This window comes from Microtus pennsylvanicus, chromosome 14 (assembly GCF_037038515.1).
Source record: "Microtus pennsylvanicus isolate mMicPen1 chromosome 14, mMicPen1.hap1, whole genome shotgun sequence".
Lineage (NCBI taxonomy): Eukaryota > Metazoa > Chordata > Mammalia > Rodentia > Cricetidae > Microtus > Microtus pennsylvanicus.
The window spans coordinates 25,682,135-25,701,789 of record NC_134592.1 but is presented as its reverse complement, the minus strand read 5'-3'; the positions used below and the strand labels follow the sequence as shown (position 1 = coordinate 25,701,789).

The 19,655-nt window shown below is 38.2% G+C and overlaps 1 protein-coding gene across 2 annotated transcripts in view; it reads right to left on the bottom strand.

Moving 5' to 3' along the window:
- The window catches only part of Cep128 (centrosomal protein 128), a 342,557-nt gene that overhangs the window by 188,997 nt on the left and 133,905 nt on the right, over positions 1-19,655 (bottom strand). For both annotated transcript variants that reach the window (XM_075948454.1, XM_075948455.1), the window contains 2 exons: positions 12,064-12,240; positions 8,206-8,265 (listed from right to left, as the gene is read on the bottom strand). In XM_075948454.1, the coding sequence (XP_075804569.1) occupies positions 8,206-8,265; positions 12,064-12,240 (237 nt within the window). The remainder of the gene's footprint in view (positions 1-8,205; positions 8,266-12,063; positions 12,241-19,655) is intronic.

Here is a 19,655-nt window from a genome sequence, read left to right as displayed (position 1 = left end):
AAATACAGTAAACATTAGTTCTTCAAGGATTAGTCTAAAATCTGGCATCACTCAACATTATAGAAAAGTATTAAATGACAGAATATGAAATTGATTTATTAATATGGTGGTATAACTATAGTATCTGTGAATAGAATAAAATGAAATAACTATGTGAACAGAAGAAAATCATATGCGGAAGATGTGCACTAAAATATCAAAAATTAACACAGGCTGACACCAAGGTATGGGGTTCACAGTGGGCCACAAGCTGTACAAGAGGCCTGTGAAAAATGACAGAGGGGAGGTTGTCAACTCTCTATCAAAAAGAAGACTGCCTACCCTGGGAATAAATCACTGTGAGATAACACAGGAGTTAATTTGTTTGGTTCACATCAGATGGGACCAAAGCAAATAGCTACAGAAAACAGGTAGGAAACATGAATAAAGTAGGAGGGGAGAAAATACCACGGATTTTAAACTATTCACTTAGGCTGCTGTTTTACTATTTTAGCATTCGGAACTACATTTTGATATTTGAAATACAACAGTCCCTTCTGAAATCAACTCTAAAAAATAACAGCATAAGTGTAACAAAATTCAAAGAACACGTTCCCTCCCACAGTGGAAGCATCAGTTATTATGTTCTTGGCTGCCATGGCTTCCTAGCACATGAGGACAAGACCCTGCTCTACCAGATCATCTAACATTCTAAAAGGAAAAAAAAAATCCCATATTGTAACCATGATCTTTCCCATCATTCTCAGTGCTCACTCACTACCACTAGAATACCTTAAAACACATTTGATTTTTAAAAAGAAGGAAAGAAAGAAAAATAAATAAAAAAGGAAAGAAAGAGAGGGGGAGGGAGAGAGTGAAGGGGGGAAAGAAGAGGGAAAAAGAGATACTTGAGACCACCACTCGTCATATTCCACTTAACCTGTTTTTCCTCAGTGATACAACTGCAAAGACAAACACTCAGAAGAGACTTCCATTTTCTAGGTCCACTCAGTGCAGTCTCATCTCAGTGTGTGACCTCTGCTTACTTGACTGTACAATCCCTAGTATTACTGAACTGTGTTAATAGAGAATCAATAAATCTGTACTGTCCTGCTGAATTACGGCAACACGTAACAACAACAAAAATATATCATTCCTGAAACCAGCCATCACACAGGCTTCAGTGATAGATTAAATTTTATCCTCTCAAAAGCTATACACTAAAGCAAAAAATTAAACACTCATTTACAGAGCCACAAGAGAGGAGAAGAGAATCATTTTATAAGGGTCGGGCCTTAACCCTGAGACCAACTGTCTCTGTAAGAAGAAAAGAGGCCAAAACTCTTTCCCACAGGATGTACACTGAAGACAGATGAAGACAAAGACACAGACAGAAAGTGGCCTCCACAAGCCAGGAAGACAGCCGCAGAGCTACTTTTATCTGGACTCACCTCTCCAACTATGAGAAAATAAATGTCAGCTGTTTAAAGAACCAGGCTGTGGGACTTGGCTAGGATGAGTCAAAGAGATGATTATAATGTGACCAATGGCTTTAATCGACTCCTGCAAAGATTTTTATCCTACTGTCACACAAAATTAAGATTCAGTTATACTTGGAGGCTTCATACAAAGTGAATGAATATAGACTGTATTAATAATCCAAGCTAAAATTAAAATTTATGAAGATTTAATCAACCAATAATCAATTATGAGAAATCGTGTTTGTTAGATAAATACCCAGCATCTTCATTAAGTATCTTGAAAAAGCGCCTTGGAACCCAGGACTTTAACCATTGCAAATTATAATTAGCTGGCAAGGCTATGAATCATACAGCAGAAAGCTTTCTATTAAGCACTCACCGGAGCATTTTACAGATTGCATAATAGACTCATTTATTTAACAACATCAACAAGCAGTGCTAACTAAACCAATATAGGGGATTTGGAAAGAAGGCAGTTTCTAGCTCTGTAGCTCCAGCTCATAATTAGGTAGGAATATTCATAAGATGCTAGTAAAACTATCACAAGGATCTTTCCATTCTGTGAGAGCCCTCTACTGAGACTTACCATACTACAGCAAAGTTACCAAGTAATGCCCCAAAACTCAACCAGAGAAAACAGAAAGCGCACATAAAAAGATGATAGCTTATGTAGTCAGCACAAACACTAGGACCCATAATTTTGCTGCTTTAACTACTATGCTTCCCTCATCAAGACTCTAAAAATAATTTTGAAGAAAAAAATGCTTACATAAGAGTGGGAAAAAAGAACGGCATTTTTTTTACAATATGCTAAGTCACCAAAATAAACCTAACCAGACCAAGCCAATTTAAATGTAATTTTTCATGTTTATGTGGCACTAGGAATCAAACCTAGAGCCTCGTACATGCTAGACAAGTGCTCTATCTTTAAGTCAATCTTCAACCAGTTTTACTTTGATTTTGAGACACAGTCTCACTAAGACCATGCTGGAACTGACTGTGATCTCCTGCCTCAACTTCCTAAGTAGCTAGGACTATAGACTAGACTCAAATTAGGATAATAATTTTTAAGTAATACTTTCGTCACATTTCACTTCTAGATATGAACAAAAAAGAAAGCTATCTATAATAACAGTATGTTTAAAGGTTTAGTTTCCCCTAAACTGCATATATATATGTATATATATATATATCATATGTATATATAGATGATATTTCCAACAAATGGAAAAAACATTTAATATATCTTCATTTTTGTTGAGAACAGAATAATAAGTAATTATTCATAGCCTTAACAAGAACATACAGTATCAAATGTTTTGACGCATATTGTTTTGGAGGCAATATCCAAAAATTTAAAGTTTTATTTGAAAGTGGACTACAGAATGAACATAGAAAAACAATGAGTTCAGTAATCAAAGTGCAAAACCCTTCTCAGTAACTCAAGAGCTTCTCTTCCTAGGTAAAACTCAAAAGCACCGAAGCCTCAATTCTCTGATCTGGAACAGGCACAGTTACACTGTATCTTCTTTCACCATTTGGGGCGGGGGGACATGGTAAATAGGGGACATTCCAATGCCTAGCATAGGTGATACTATTAACACAGAAGTATCACTCTGAGAATGATCCCAAAAATGACAACACAGGAAAATTCTCCAGTACTGTAGAAGTGTATTTCTGTCTATAGAATCTTGACGTTCATGGATCTAAGCTAATGAAAGAAATACTTGGGGATAGAACTATGTAATGAAGGCTGCGAATCATACCAAGGAAGGACATCCTTCTGCTGAGATTCCACGTGTTCACCACCCATTCTTCTCTAATTCTGAAACGAAGGAAGTGCTTTGGGTTCAAAAATGTAAAAACTCCAATGGAGTGGTTCTTTGGGATAAGAAGTTACTGAGCATTTAGGGAGGCATATTGCAGCAAGTATGAAAAATGTAGCAAGGAAATCAGACACAGAATGTCCTCAATTGGGCTTATCAACTAGAGAAGTGAAGGGAATTCAGTACAAGGGACAACAACCAAGAAAAAAAGGATGCAACATTCTACACTGAACTGATTGCTTTCGCATGTTAAAAGAATGCTGAAACATGTAGACCACACAGCATTCAGGATTCTGCCTTGTGCAAGACATCAGCTTTTCTTTACTCACTGTCTGTGATGGTTGAATGAAAAATGGCCCCCATAGGCTCATAGGGAGTGGCAGGAGATTTGGCCTTGCTGGAGTAGGTGTAGGCTTGTTGGAGGGAATGTGTCATTGGGGGTGGGCACTGATGTTTCAGATGCTCAATCGGGCTCAGTATGGCACTCTTTCTGCTGGCTGCTGATCTAGGTGTAGAACTCTCAGGTCCCTCTCCAGCACCATGTCTGACTGCATGCCACCATGCTTCCCAACATGATGATAATGGACTATACCTATGAACTGCAAGCCAGCCCCAATTAAGTGCTTTTCTTTATAAGAGTTGCCATGGTCATGGTATCTCTTTACAAGAATAGAACTAAGGCACTATCCTAAGAAAGGAATTTAGATCTGGAATGGACAGTGATTTAAAATAGTATGTAGCCCCATCCTGTAGTGCCTGCCTGTCTAGATTTGGACTTCATCCATGTTGTCTCATAAAAAAATATTTTTTTCATATTTCCCTCCATTTAAACCTACATGTCCTTGCTTCTCTTTGGACTTTACTATCCAAACAGGTATTTCAAAATATAGATTTCACTATTATTAGCTAACTACTATAGAGGACTCTCTATATTGTACCTCTATATTATTTAGGGATTAATTCTTTCTTACACTTTGAGTTTGACCTAAAAAAACAAATATCTTAGTCTCCACCACTATCTGACATGACAACAATCATTATTTCAATGTTATTGCCAAAATACTTGCCCCATCTTTTTGGGGCTGTAAATCTCCGAACAATCTCTTTAGATCAAACCATCAGTATGCCTCAGCCTCCTGCGTGGTTGTTCTCCCTGATGTCAGTCTTACTACCTCTAACCCAACTCTCACATCACTAGAATGTGATTCTTCTCTCATACAAATATGAGCATGTCACTCTTCTTCAAAGCCTCCTGAGTATTGATTACATGCTGATCTGAAAATGCCATAATATGCCTTTCCCCATAAACCTATTCCCCAGCTCAGCCTGGAGTCTCCTCTCTGTCATTTTCTGCCTTGAGATGTGGTTAAGAGTACTGCCTGCTCTTCCAAAGGTCCTGAATTCAATTCCCAGCAACTCATCTGTAATGAGATCTGGTGCCCTCTTGGGGAAAAGACCTGGTCAGTTGTCTTCATTGACTTAGACCATGCAACCCAATATGGACACGTTCAACAGAATCGCCATATATGGGTTGCCCATGTATGCTTCAGCCTTGTAAGGGCATAAATTTCATTTCATTTTATTCATTCAAACCACTTAGAGTTTGTTTGCATTTATCATGTTCTCTTTGCATGCATGTCCTTCCACATGGCACCTTCATGATCCAGGAGAGACTTTTGATTTCCATGGCAGCCTCTGCCTATACCTATCAAAACTCTTCATATAATAATCAAAGCTTCTACACGTTTATCTACCCTTTCTAATAAAGCAGGTTCCTCTAGGGATTATTCATTTTTATGCCACAGAATGTAACACAGCATCCAGAACATAATACTATTCTGTGTTAAGCAAAGGAAACCATAGCCTCTATATGGCCTGCTAGAATTTACAACAAAATCTCATCCTTAACCTATGGAAACTGCTTGCCTGGCATTCCTTAATAGCTATCTCAACTCCCTCCTTCCTGTAGCATCTTATTCTGATGCTTTACTGGTTATTTTATCTGCAAATTTGAATCAACTCAGTTGAACTTCATGTTTACATCACACCACCACTGGTCACAAAACAGTGATAAAAAAAAACAACCTACCCAGCCTGCTAGCTCTTCTACAGTTAACACTAACAAAAGAAATTCATTTAGTAGATTTATGAAAACAATTACCGAATGTCCTCTGAGGTCCTTCCAATACTGCAAGATGTCAGCATGGATAGCTGAAGAGCAGTTCTACTTTCCATACAGTTTTTGTCCCCTGATTTCAGATCTTATCTCCAATACTTATGGAGCTGTCAAGTCATAGTTCATGGACATTACAGGACTGCAGCCCATCAATACCCTGAGCCATCTTTCTAGTAAATAGATTCAATTCCTCCCCAGTCAGTTGGTCAGCACGGTATGTTTTATCGCACCCTTTTACACTGTAGACGGAACAGTTGTCTCATGCAGTATTACAGCTGGTCTGATCAGAAGTTCAATCCCATTAAATGATAAGGGAAACTGCTCACCAGCTCCCAAATTAAAGAGCGATGATTAAGAGTCATCTCTGCCTCTCATAATTTAGCTGAACCACAGCAGTGAAAGCTTTCTGTTGAGAAATGATAAAGATTTTAACTTGAAAGAAAATTCTAAGTACATTGCTCTTGTTGTCAGAAGTGCAGAGTTAGGGAAAAGAAGAAGAGAAATGTTAAATTAATGCACAAGCGAAGTTCCTGGCCAATGAATTCTGAGATACCAAAACATGCATTCTACATCTCCAATGCAGAAGGCAAAAACATGAATTTGCATCTATTTCTAACAAAATGGTTGAAATGCACAGGAGTGATGTTCTAAAAGAACTGGAGAGAATTTTATACAACAAGGTGAAGTCTGTGCTCACTGTCAGTATTTTATTTTCTTATTCCCCTAACTAAAGCACACTGACTTTCAGAGGGGCCCACTGTTATGGCATACCCCCCCCCCCCGTAGCCCCTCAGCAACCTCAGCAATGGTCGCTCAAATATTCCCAATTAACTTCCACGTGATTCTTTTCTACTTTCTGTGCATAGGTGTCTTATCTACGTGTGTGTGCATTTTGCCCATGTGCCTCAGTTTCTTGTCTCTGTACCACTCCTACTGCTGGTGCCTGCAAAGGCCAGAAAAGTGCTTTATACTCCCTGCAGCTGGAGTTACAGATGCCTGGGAGCTGCCATGTGGGTACTGGGAACCAAACTCGGGTCCTCTGGAAGAATAGTGAGTGCTCTTAACTGCTGATCCATCTCTCCAACGTCACATAATTTTTATAAGACCAAATTTAAGGGTTGTCCTTCCAGTAGTTTATAATGACACCCTTGCAACATTCTATCCCACCATCTTGCCAGCACAAACATTTTCCTATGCTCTTTGGCAATGTCTTCAAATTGCTATAATAACATAACATACTTCAAAGAATGTTTCAGAATCTGTCCACACCTCAATATTAGACCAGAGACTACATGAGAGCCATGGTGACTGACACAAAAGACTAAAGAAACATGAATATTGGCTAAATAAGCAAATACTCTACATGACCATACATATGGTGGTAAGACATTAATTGTGAATCAGATAGTAGGTAATATTCATTCTTTACATAGCAATGAACAAGTTATTTTCCTCCCATGAGATTTAGCTTTTTTTAACCTTTTTTAGTAAGAATAATGGGAATGTGGCATGTAGTCTGGTAATGCATACAATGCATAGGCCCTGGATTCAAGCACAGCAATCAATCCATCAATCAATCAACAGACATCAATCAACCAACAAACTTAAAAGTCTCTTCATACAGTAAACTATAAAACAGGAAGTGTAATTAACCTAGTTTATACTACAGATGGTTTTATGATGAAACTCAAATAAAATAAAAAGATTTAGATATGTGTATATAAAACTTCAAAAAATATTCCACAAAAAAACTACAAGTGCATACTAGTAATATCCCATATATTTTAATCAGTGAATTTACAAATTGATCTATCATATAAAAGTAGTTGTTACATATTCCAGAGCAAAAAGTGATGGACAGAATATGAGAGGAAGTAGGGGGAAAGTTATTAAAACACATCACATACTTGTATGAAATTGACACACAATAAAATGGCATAGCATAGTATAGAAATTTTAAATAAAGATAGAAAATTATTAATTTTTAACTTCTCTTCACTTATAACTATTTTTGGTGATGACATAGAAGAGTTATCTTTAGGCCATACAGTAGGCCCTTCTCATCTTGTAAAAACCATCCTAGGGAGGGAAGGAATTTGCTTGAGACAAACAGAGTCAGCAGGCTGCAAGCTTACACAAAAGAATTGAAGTGCATTTAATAAATACGTGTGAAATAAACATGAATTCTAGCTAGTCTGGCCTTTAGATATGTTCAGAGAGATTCCCAACAACATAAAAACTAGAAAAATTTGTTTCCATTACAATCTGATTCATAATTCAAAAATTTTATCACCCTTTATTTTCTAATTCTTTGCCTATACAATATATTTAAAATAAATATTTAGTGAGAAGAAACTTAGATGCTTCTTACATGTACTACTGTGACTCCTCCCTGGCAGACAGTGTCACAGCATTCCGTGCTGTTAAACAACAAAATCTATGGTTAAGGCCACCGTGCTGATGCGCAGCTAAATAGCAGCACTCAGGAGGCAGGGGTGGGTTGATATCTGTAAGTTGGAAGCCAACCTGCTCAATACAGCTAATTCTAGGAAGGCAGGGCTATACAGTGAGACCCTGCCTCAAACGAAAATCAAAGCAGACAGGCAGACAGACAGGAGAGACAGACAGACGGACGGACGGACGGACGGGCGGACGGACGGGCGGGCGGACAGATAGAAAGAAATGGCTACACAAAACACAGCTTAATAAAGATCATAAAATTTAGGATTCCATGATGAAATACCTTGCTTTCAGCTAGCCAGCGATGTGGGTCATAATGTATTTCAGGACCAGAGGTAAATACCTACAAAAAGAAGAAAGAATGTTAAAAAATAGATTTCTCTCTAGCAGGAATGTACATAAATAAAATTATTGACCATGCATCCATAGAAATCGTCCTTAAATGCCAGGATTTGAAAAGTGCAAGATTGTATTAAGTACACAATCAATTTCAAAGCACAGTTATTCTGCATGTATTTCCTTGATGACAATAAACAGCCAGCTCAGGTACAGACACAGAAGATGATCTAGCTGTCATGGGCTACTATCACTAGCCTCTGGAGGTGAGCCCATGAGGCTTCACCTGGAGCGCAACCTTGACTAAAGCCTGTTTGCTTTGCCTGTGACTTCCTCTCAATGCTGCTCCGTGTAAGGTACTCTACAGAGGTTTAAATGTGCCTACACAGAAACTTAACTCTGTCTCGTTTATCCATCTTTATACATTGGGGTCCATTTTGTTTTGTCAAAGACTGTGAAGAAGAGACAGCTCATCAAAATGAATTTATGTAAGCATTGCTTTAGATTTCAAAACAGACACGAAATTTTGTATTCAACTGTTGCCTATATTAGCTGCTCTGATTTCCTTTATACCAACTCCTTTATAAAATCACTCAACATCTGGTTTTGCCTTATTACTGAGCTGAATCTACACTCAAAAGCTGTTGATGTCTTTATAATTGTAAACACAAATTGCATTATTACCAGTTTTTCAAAGTCGGTGCTATAAAGGATATATTCACAGAACTTGTCGATGTTTTATCTAAAAATATCCTTTCTTTTATAAAGAGATGTACATTCCTACTCTCAAATGCTTCCATATCTCCATATGTATGTGCACATTTCTCTGTCAGAATAACAGTAGCTAATTTACTTAAATGCATACTTAATGCATACTAAGTATCCACCACATTCTATATACAAAAGTGTTGTGGTATTACACTCAACCTTTCTCTCAATCACTTATTTCTTTACATTTAACCCAGCTCTCCTGTTGTTTTTGTTTTGTTTCATTTTGTCTTGTGTTTTGAAATAGGATGTTGATTGTAATGTAGCCCCTGACTTCTCTGGAACTGTGGAGACCTGGCTGGCCTCTCTTCTGCGGCTCCCATGCTAGAAATAAAGGCCTGAACCACCACACAAGTTCTAACCTAAGGCTGAGCTGCTCCACCTTTTCTTTTTTCTTTTTTTTTTAAATTTCGTTTTACATTCCAACTACGGTCCTCCCTCCCACTCCTCCTTCCGACACTCCCCCCCCCCCGTCCATTGGCCAAAAGAGTTTTACTCATCAACCAATAAAAGCAACACATATACAGAAGGACATATACCACATTACATACCACCATAAGGAATTGGCTCCAAAGAGCTAGCTCACACCAGGGCAAGACTCTGGTTCCATTATCAGGGGCCCAGCAGACTGACTAAGCTACACTACTGTCCTCCACATGCAGAGGTTCTAGTCTAGAGGTCTCATGGAGGCTCCACAGCTATTGGTCTAGAGTTCTTGAGTTCCCACAAGAATGGTTCAGCTGTCTCTATAGATTTATTTTCAATCAGGTTTTCCCTAATTGCCCCAATTTTCTATTTCTTCTTCCTCTTTCAACAATGTACTATGTTGCTAAATATCTGTGAGCATCCATTTGTCACAATTAGACTTCCCTTTTCACTAACAGACTCCATTAAATCTTTACTGCCTCAATTAAATCTTCACTTTGAGCAATAATAAATACTTATTTTGATAGAGGAAATATAAACAATGCTCATGTTTCATGATTTGCTTCACAGGTTTACAAATGATCTCATGCTTTAAAGAACATCTTTAAGCAGTTAAACGTGGCAGAACAAGAGGCAATCAGGGTCATTGGGAAAAGATACTATATAAAACCACAGTATAAATGAAATTCACAAGTGTTTCTGCACTGCCACGCACACAAAGCCCACTCAATGGACAACAATGAGTGCCCGTCAAGATGCCATCATAGCAAACCTCAAGGAACTGTGACAAGAACACTGTAGCAGAGCTATGCTCTAGGGGAAAAAAGACAAAAAGAGAACATGCATGTATATCTAAGCACAGCAAAACACACAATTACTTTCAGAGTATATTAAAGGAACTTGTTCCCTATAAAGCAGTAGTTCTCAACCTTCCTCACACTGCAACCCTTCAATACAGCTTCTTGTGTGGTAATGACCCCCAACCATACATTTATTTTCTTTGCTACTTCATGACTGTAATTTCACTACTGTTAAAAATCATAATGTAAGTATCTGTGTTTTCCAATGGTGAATCATATGAAAGGGTTGTTTGACCTCCAAAAGGGTCATGACCCACAAGTTGAGAATCACTACCATAAAGAAACAATATTTATGAATATTCTTGTCCATGAAATTCAGGTGTTTTCCAAGAGCTGCATGGAACAAGGGTTATTATGCTTCTTATAACATGACTCACGTGCTTTGATTTTAATGCTCACACATGACTGAAAACTACCCGAAATGAAATACTTAAGCATGGAGTAAATGCTACATTGCTAATATATGTTTCTTCATATCAAGTTAGGGTTTACAAGTCACATACTCAAAAAGTCTTAACATTGAAGAAAACAGCATTAGAAGGGGGAAAGATAAGTGGCATAAAGACCCCATGGCCTCCCCAGAGTCAGTTCCCACTTCCACCCAAACACTGCTCATCAAGTCTCACAGCTTTCTCATAGCGACACTTGAACACTGTCTCAAAAGAACATACAGGGAACTAAAGATTGCAAAATATCTACCAACTCTATTAATTCCACCAATTGAAATACTTAAAGTTGGAGCCTTGCAAGTCTTTAACTGAAACAGTATATTATATTTTTATTTTCTTCAAACATCACTTAGAGAAAAAGAAAGATAGGGGAAAAATCAGGAAAAAGGGAAGAGACCTCAAAAGACCTCTCTCTGGTAGCGGAAGAAAAAAGAACCTAGCTCCAACAGAAAACCACCTAAGCACAATATGGCATTTCAGTGTGGCCATGCCAAAAATGAAGTAAACACAACTAAAATTAAGGCTGCAGCCTGACATGTTAGGAGGTGTGTCACGTGGAATTCGGCAATGCCAGAGCAACACTTCTAAAGTGTCAGCCTTCAAGAAATTCAGACACCCATGGGACACTCGTTTTATACATCATCTCCTGACAACCATTAATTAGGAAGTAATAAACCCATCTAAACATGGGGAGTACAGGTATTAGAACTTGAACAACAGGGAAAGTATAAGAGCAAAGTGCTTACTTGGCCTGGCCCCAGTCAGTCTACAAAGTTTCAAGTCCTACTTCAGATTTCATCACACTGAATGTAGGAAAAGTACCCAGCCCTCCAGGTCTGCTTCTCTTTTCTACACTATATTTTATGGAGTATTGGAGAGATGGGTTGACCTTAAGGGCTAAGGGAGCCACAGCCTATACCATACTTATCATTGAACCTCTCAAGAAGAATTAAATAGATGGTAGCAACATTACTAAGAGGCTACCATAGTGGAAAATTCAGAAACCAAGCTTCTTGACTCAAAGAATGTTTTCCTTGATCAATATTGCTACCCCTTTGTTGATGGGCTTTCCTGCAGTGAGTGAGACATGGGTAACTGAGTAGAACAACATCACACTTTCACCGGGACTGGGTAGGTATAAATAGTTTCTAATTCCTAAGCAATGCAAGAAGTTATTTTGTTTCATAAAAACTTTCTGAAACAAAACTGAGACTCCCACGTAATCACATGTTACAATCCCATTATAATTATATGTTTGAAAACAAACTGAAAATTTAAGGCACATTGAAAACTCATAATTACTTTCAATTTCTCCAATGAATCTTTGGAGAAAGTTTTACAAGCTGCATCAATTTCCTTTCCTATTACACCAAGAATGGATTCCTGTTCCGTCTCCAAACAAAGAAGTTGATCCTTCAGCTGTAGCCTGGCCTCTTCCATCCTCCTCAAGTGTTCTTCTTCATTACTTATATGTTTCTCCTGTGGCATGAGAAATAAAACAGAACCTTATTAAGTAGAGCCAAGACACAGGTATCTATGCAACCAAACCTAAGAACAGGATTAGAACAGATATGACCAGCCATCCCTTCACTTAGAACAATAGATATCCCATGAGAACTCAAGTATAAACAACTGGAGAAAATTCTACAAACAAAAGAAATAATGTTGAAAATGTCCTTTGTGGTTTGTTAACAGTGCTGTTAGTGGGTCAGAAGAAAAGCTAAAATCATAAATTGGTCTGGGGTGAACCCTAAACATTAGTAAAATACAGAAATATAAATTACAAAATACGGTGCTTGCTTTCAATGTGTTATCACCTAAACTCCATCACAACACGCTCCTCCTACAAAGTTCTCATCTTTTTGATGCCATCATACCACACACACGCTTTTGAGACATGAAAATTTAATAAAAACCAAGATGGAAACACATTCCAAGTAAACAAATACATTTAATGAAGAGAGGTTTGTCAAAAGTCCTTGAAGAGATTACAAGTACTTTGGGGGTCTCCTCTAGGCAAAACAATTTGCGATCATTAGTATTTATTATACAATTCTCAATAGTTGTGATTAAATAATTTCATTAAAAACAAGCACTCTTGATAGGAAAAGCTCAAAATTCCCAGTGCCCCCCAAGTCCACATCTTTAGGAACATTGACACAACACTGAGAATGCCTCACTTTGGGTTGTGAATTAGAAATGTTTAACTGGGAAGGTCAACAAAAACAGTCCAAACCCTCAAAAGCTCTAGAATATGAGCTGCTCCTGATCTCAAGGAAGTTGAACAAATGCGATAGAAATTCAAAGCCATATAACACAGGCATGGTAAGATAATGAAATTACTAGAACTGAATAAATAACAGACCATACTCTAGGTGTTAGTATGTTCAATCATTACACACTAGCCTAGTAATCTTCACCAATTAAACACAAGAAAACCAGATAAAGTATGTGGGCAACAAGGCCCTCTAATTTAAAAAAAAAAAACAGCTGTTAAAAATTAATGATTGGAGTTACAAAGATGGATCAGCAGGTAATATCACTGGCTGCTCCCAGTGGACCTCAGCTCAATTCACAGCACGTACATGACAACTTACAACTGTCTAATTCTGTTCTAAGGAATCGGATGCCCTCTTCTGGCCTCTGTGGCCCCAGGCACACAAATGGTGCCAGACAAACTTTCAGGTGAAACACTCAAATGTATAAGATAAAAAATAAATAAATCTCTTTTCCTTTCTCAAAGAATATATCATGATTATACTCTCCTCTCCCTCTGCTCCTCCCAGTTCCTCCCCACCTGCCCTCCCCTCCAGATCCACTCCCCTTCTGCCTCTAGGTGATAACAACCAAACACAACAAAATAAAGTATAATAAGATGAAGCAAAAACTATCATATTGGACATAGCAGCTCAACAGAAGGAAAGGAGTCCTAGGACCAGACTCAAGGTCAGAGACCCACCCATTCTCAAACTTAGGAAGGCCAAAATCACCAAGCTAAAAATTGCCATATATGTGCAGAGGACCTGGTGAAAACCAATATAGGCACCGTGGCTGCCGCTTCCGTCTCTGGAGCTCATCGCTGGCTTGCTCAGTTGATTCATGAAAGGAAGAGTAATGTCTTAACAAATAAATTTAAAGAAATAATTTAAATTTGGCTAGTATTACAAAATAAATTAAAGCTCCCCTGCCAATAAGTGTAGAGCTCTTGACAAGTTATCTCCTGCCTTTCCAGGCAGTCGTACCTTCTTTTCTACTGTCTCCTCCTCTGACTCAGTTTCTCAAACACACCTACTTATGTCTATCCTGGACTCACGGACTTTTACAACTCTGTCCCAAGTTGTTCTAGCTCAAAACAGGGCTAATGAAAAGAAACCATTTGTCTCGATGAACTCACGTTAATCCATTACCTGGATCTGCTCCTCAGATTTACAAACTTGCAACTGGAATTTTTCAATGTATTATAACCTAAATTCCATTACAACATGCTCCTTCTACAGAGTTCTCATCTTGTGAATGCCAGCATACTACACACATGCTTTTGAGACAACCTTAGTTTAGGACTATTGTTATCCTGTAGACTGTCAAAAATGCTGAGATTGTGGCCTCTCTATGCTCTATCTTCATTGACCATAAAAACTCTACTGCCCAATCATTATTCTTTTTGAAGCAGCATACTAGATCCAATCTCCCTTTGAAGGGAAACGCACAGGTCCATGGGACAACACAAACTACGTCATTCAGTTCAACTGCCTTGTCCTTCAGGAATTCCTTAACATTTCAGATACAAGTTCCTCCAGCCTCTACATGAGCATCTAAACCTTCAAGGTCTAGACTACCTTAGAGCTGTGCTGTGGTTTCATTGAGTTTGGGTGTTGGAGGCCTGGCCAATCACGTGGCGAAGGTCTATGAGCAGCTCCTAGTTGAGGGCCACTGGAGATGCTGTCCTCAATAGAAATTAACACAGTTCTGAAAAACTGACTTGCTTTCACTGCAGGGTTGAGGAAGTTAAAGCGTGATCCTCCCAGGCTTTCAGGCTTTCTGTCTCACCTGAGATCTGACATGCACATGCTCCCTGCATAATGTAATGAAGCCACGGATCTTCACCAGAGCTGGACTGTCCAGTCATGGGCTGTCTGGCTCCAAAACTGGGAGCTTAATAAATTTCTATATATATGATTCAGCTTTAGGTTTTGTTATAGAGATGAAAATGAAAAAAAAAATGATAAGGAATGCTTTAGATAAAGCCGACTTCTGTGGCCTAGATAGATAGTAATAAGACCCAACGAATCTCTCAGGAAAATCTGCCCCTCCCATTCTGCTCCATTCTTCACAATTGGACTGTCCGAACACTGCTTTATAGTGCATAGCAGTTGAATATATTGAATAGATATGGAGAGAGTGGACAACCTTGCCTTGCTTCTGATTTCAGTAGTATCGCTGTAAGTTTCTCTCCATTTAGTTTGATGTTGGCTATTGGCTTGCTGTATATTGCCTTTATTATGTTTAGGTATGTTCCTTGTAGCCCCGCTCTCTCCATGACCTTTATCATGAAGAGATGTTGTATTTTGTTGAAAGCTTTTTCATCATCTAACGAGATGATCATGTGGGCTTTATTTTTCAGTTTGTTTATATGATGGATTATGTTGACAGATTTTCGTATGAACCATCCCTGCCATCTCTGGGATGAAGCCATTCATCCCAGAAATGAGTTAATTTAAGATATAAGACTTAGTTAATAAGAATCCTGAGCTAATAGGCCAAGCAATGTTTTAATTAAAAAGAAAAAAAAAGGAATGTGCTAATCAAAACCCAACTGTAGTGGTGCACGCCTTGAATCCCAGCATTCGGAAAACAGAGGAAAGTGGAGCTCAGTGAGTTTGAGGCCAGCCTAGTTTACAAACCAAGTTCCAGGAGAGCCAGGACTCTACACAGAGAAACCTTGTCTCAAAAAAACAAAACAAAATGTAAAGATGAAAAAAAGAAAAGAAAGAAAATGTGCTAATCACAAAATGATAAAGCGAAGTCCCACTGACAGAACAGCAGGTGTCACAAAATGTGCACTTTAAGACAAGAAAGGTTTATACTAGTGACATGGATGTCTAAAAGAAACACTAAACTCTTTAAAAAGTTCAACATCTCTCTCTCTCTCTCTCTCTCTCTCTCTCTCTCTCTCTCTCTCACACACACACACACACACACACACACACACACACACACACACACACACAGACACGGCTCAACCCATTAATTTATAATTCCACGATCAAGGCATAATGCTGCAATTATAGACAGATATTCGAACATATTCTTTATGCTCCATAACACTTTCTCCATGGTCCTAAGACTGTAAGGAAACAGAACTTTAATAATAATGTAACAGCTTCAAAAGTAAAGAACAAAACCAAAATGACCTCTTGATAGGCTCTGTGACACAGAGCTGTAACCTCAAGGTTGAATTTCTGTCTTGTCTGCACTGCAATTCAAAGCCAGCATAGGCAAATTAGAGAGACTGTCTCAAAATATAAAAACAAAAAATATTTGAAAAGAACAATAACAAGCTAGGCGTGGTAATGTATACCTTCAATGAGCACTCCCTAAACAGAAGCAAGCAGTTTCTGTGAGTGCGAAGCCAGCCTGGTCTATATAGTGAGTTCCAGGACAGCCTGAGCTACACAGTGAAACCCAGACTTGAAAGAAAGAAAGAAAGAAAGAAAGAAAGAAAGAAAGAAAGAAAGAAAGAAAGAAAGAGGGGAAGGGAGTGCTAAAAATGGCATTTTGTTTCCAAAATATTTATAATATGAAATTAAAAACATTTTAACATACTTTAACAAAACTTATTTTAAATAAACTGCTCATAGCCTAAGTAAATCATTAATTTTTAAAGTAATCATTTCCTTTACCTTGAAAACAAACTTCAATAAGAAAATATGAAATGCTCCCATCCTAAGACCGTCTTTAATACAACACTGGGGGAGGAGAGATAGCAAGTAGAACACACAGGGACCACACACTACCAAACAGCGGAACTAAAGCCAGTAAGATTTAATTAAGATTTATTGGCAGTGTAGCTTGTTAAACTGGAGCTACACACATCAATCAAGAAGTTGTGATGAGGAATATTCCGGAACTTAGGGAAACAGATGACTTTAGCTTTAAATTCAACAGTAACGTTACACATAAATTATGAAACCTCCCTGAACAAAGCTTGGACCTGTCTATAAGTCCCTAACCTGACTCTGTAAGGAAGGCTCCCACTCCTCATGCCAGTGGCAGCAGAGAGCTGTGGCACCCTGAAATGTCACCCATGGAGAAAAGCCATCCACTGTGAGTTTTGTTAGAGATGTGGAAACCACGTCACCAAACTGTAACCTCAACTGTCTTGCAAAATAGGCAGAAGAAAACTATTATTTGTGGAAATCCCTTCTGGTGCTTGTCACGTCATAACCACTTTGTTCAAACTGAATTAAAGACAGAAATTACACAATAGTAAATTCTGTAAACTCAAACTAGTCATATACATGGATGTTGATATAAAAAAAATGAGCAAAACAAAACAAAAGGCCTGTGATGTGGCTCCGTGGATTAAAGTTGAGGAAACGCGAGTACTTAAGCCAAACTCCCAGAACTAGGGCAAAGGTAAAAGAGATTGGACTCTACCAAGTTATCCCCTGGCCTACACACACACACACAATGGCACATGAACTACATGCACACACATCATTTATATACTCAAAGACACACAATAATAATAAGTTAAATAGAAAAGCAATGGCAACTTTAAACTCAAGAAATCAGACAGAACTTCATAATGACCTACTTGTCGTCTTGAGAGCAGCAATGCTGAGAGAGGAAGAAAAAGAGAAGTTAGGAAAGCCAAGAATTCTCCACCTGCGCTAAAGCAGTAACACGCGCCTTCCTCACCCACATGGACATTACAGAAACAACATACAACCTCAAGCTTCAAACAGGAACATGGGCCATTTCCATGATTCTCCACATGACCCCATACTATAACACCTGCCATAATACATATCTTATGCCTGGCCCCTCACCAATCTGAGCTCCTTTTAGCCAAAGATGATATTCCTCTTTGTTACCAAACAAAGTATCTCAAATACCAATCAATTAATAAATTATTTTCTATTCCTTTACAAGTATTTCCTTAATGCAGCCTGTTACGTCCCACTTTCTGGGGGGATATTTTTGTCACAAATTAATTTTGAACTCACTGAGGCCATGTGTACACAAACAGGCTCGTTCTTTATAAATATTTAAACAGGCAAATGAAAGAATACTGTAACTCTCCTAGAAGATAGATGTTCTAAAACAAAAAAATTTACTTTTAGGTTACATACACACTGTTCTGTTTCTTTTATAGACATGCTTTACATCATTTCCTCCGAAGGATGGGGAAGCTACAAGTAACAGTGCAGAAGGGGTTAGCCTGAGATGCTGATAAAACAGCAGAGCTAACAGACAGACAGTGCAGGAGAACATGAGTTCTGACCTCATGCATATTAAAATCCAGGTGGGAATGGCGTCCAATCCACAGCATTGACTGCAGCAGCCTTCAAAAGTTATCCATAAGACAAACAAAAACAGGAGAAATTCAAATCTAAACTCATAACCTCCATTTATGGAAAATTATTCTTGGCTCAGGCCTTAGGGCACCCTCTTCTAAGATAGGACTGAGAAATACAAAGACCATTTACAGCATGATCAAAAGTTGATGGGTATGCATTGACTATATTCCTAAAAATTAATATTCACAGTTAAAGAAAAGAATACTTTCTAGGGAGCACTTTATGCATTCACTATTAGAATCACTACTCTGTGATTATTATAAATTTCTATCGTTAAATGCCTAGAAACAGAAATAACCTTTGGTATTTAAAAGTCAGATACTTCTGTTGAGTATCTACTTATAAAACAAAATATGAACAAGAAAACAAACTAATGGGGTTTTTAATTATGCATCTGGAATGAGTGTTGTTCAGTTTTCAGAGAAAAAAATTACAAGCTATCTCAAATAACAGTATGTGCATGTTTAGTCATGTCTCTAAAAACCATCAGGATTTCCTCCTCTCCTTCCTGTAAAGCACTTCTTCTCAAGAAAGAGAGAAGAAAGTGTGAAAGTAAATCACCAAGTCACACAGCTAATATCCACAACAAAAAAAACACCTCCTATTGGTTTTTATCTAAAATCTACAGAAACACTCTCGATCATCATCAAATGAGAAATGAATTGAGTCGATTAGCACTTTAAAGAGTAGTAAAAGAAAGAGTCATTGAAAACAAACATAGGCAGCCATTTTATGTTCACTTTTAAGGTCAAGAAGAGCCAGCAAGGCCTAATTAACTTCAAAGCCATCACCGAAAGAGGTGTGATACGAAATGATCCTATGACCTTTGTTTTGACACCATAGTCAATCATATGTAGCATTACTTAGCCCGATATTTATTGTGGAGATCATATGTAACTATGAAAGAAAAGAAAAGCAGACTAACAGAAGGATTTTAATGGAAAGTGCCCAACACATTTGCTTTCTCTCCGTGCCTCTAGCTATCACAGGAATTGAGTTAAAGAGTAGCAGGCCACTCTACCTAATCAAGAGCTAATACAACTGGCAAACTTGGACTTTACTACTTCAGTGCTTTTAAAATCAGCCAGAAGAAGAGATGGCTAGGCAGATAAAATGCTTGCTTTCCAAAAGCACAGGGACCTACGCTCGGACATACAACACATGCGTGTAACAGCCAGGTCATCCGCACAAACCTGTAACCCCAGCAAGGGAAGATGGAGACAAGACTCCTAGGCCAGGTGTGGTGGTGCACACCTTCATTCCCAACACTTGGGAGGAAAGCAGACAGATTTCTGGGAGTTCTAGTCCAGT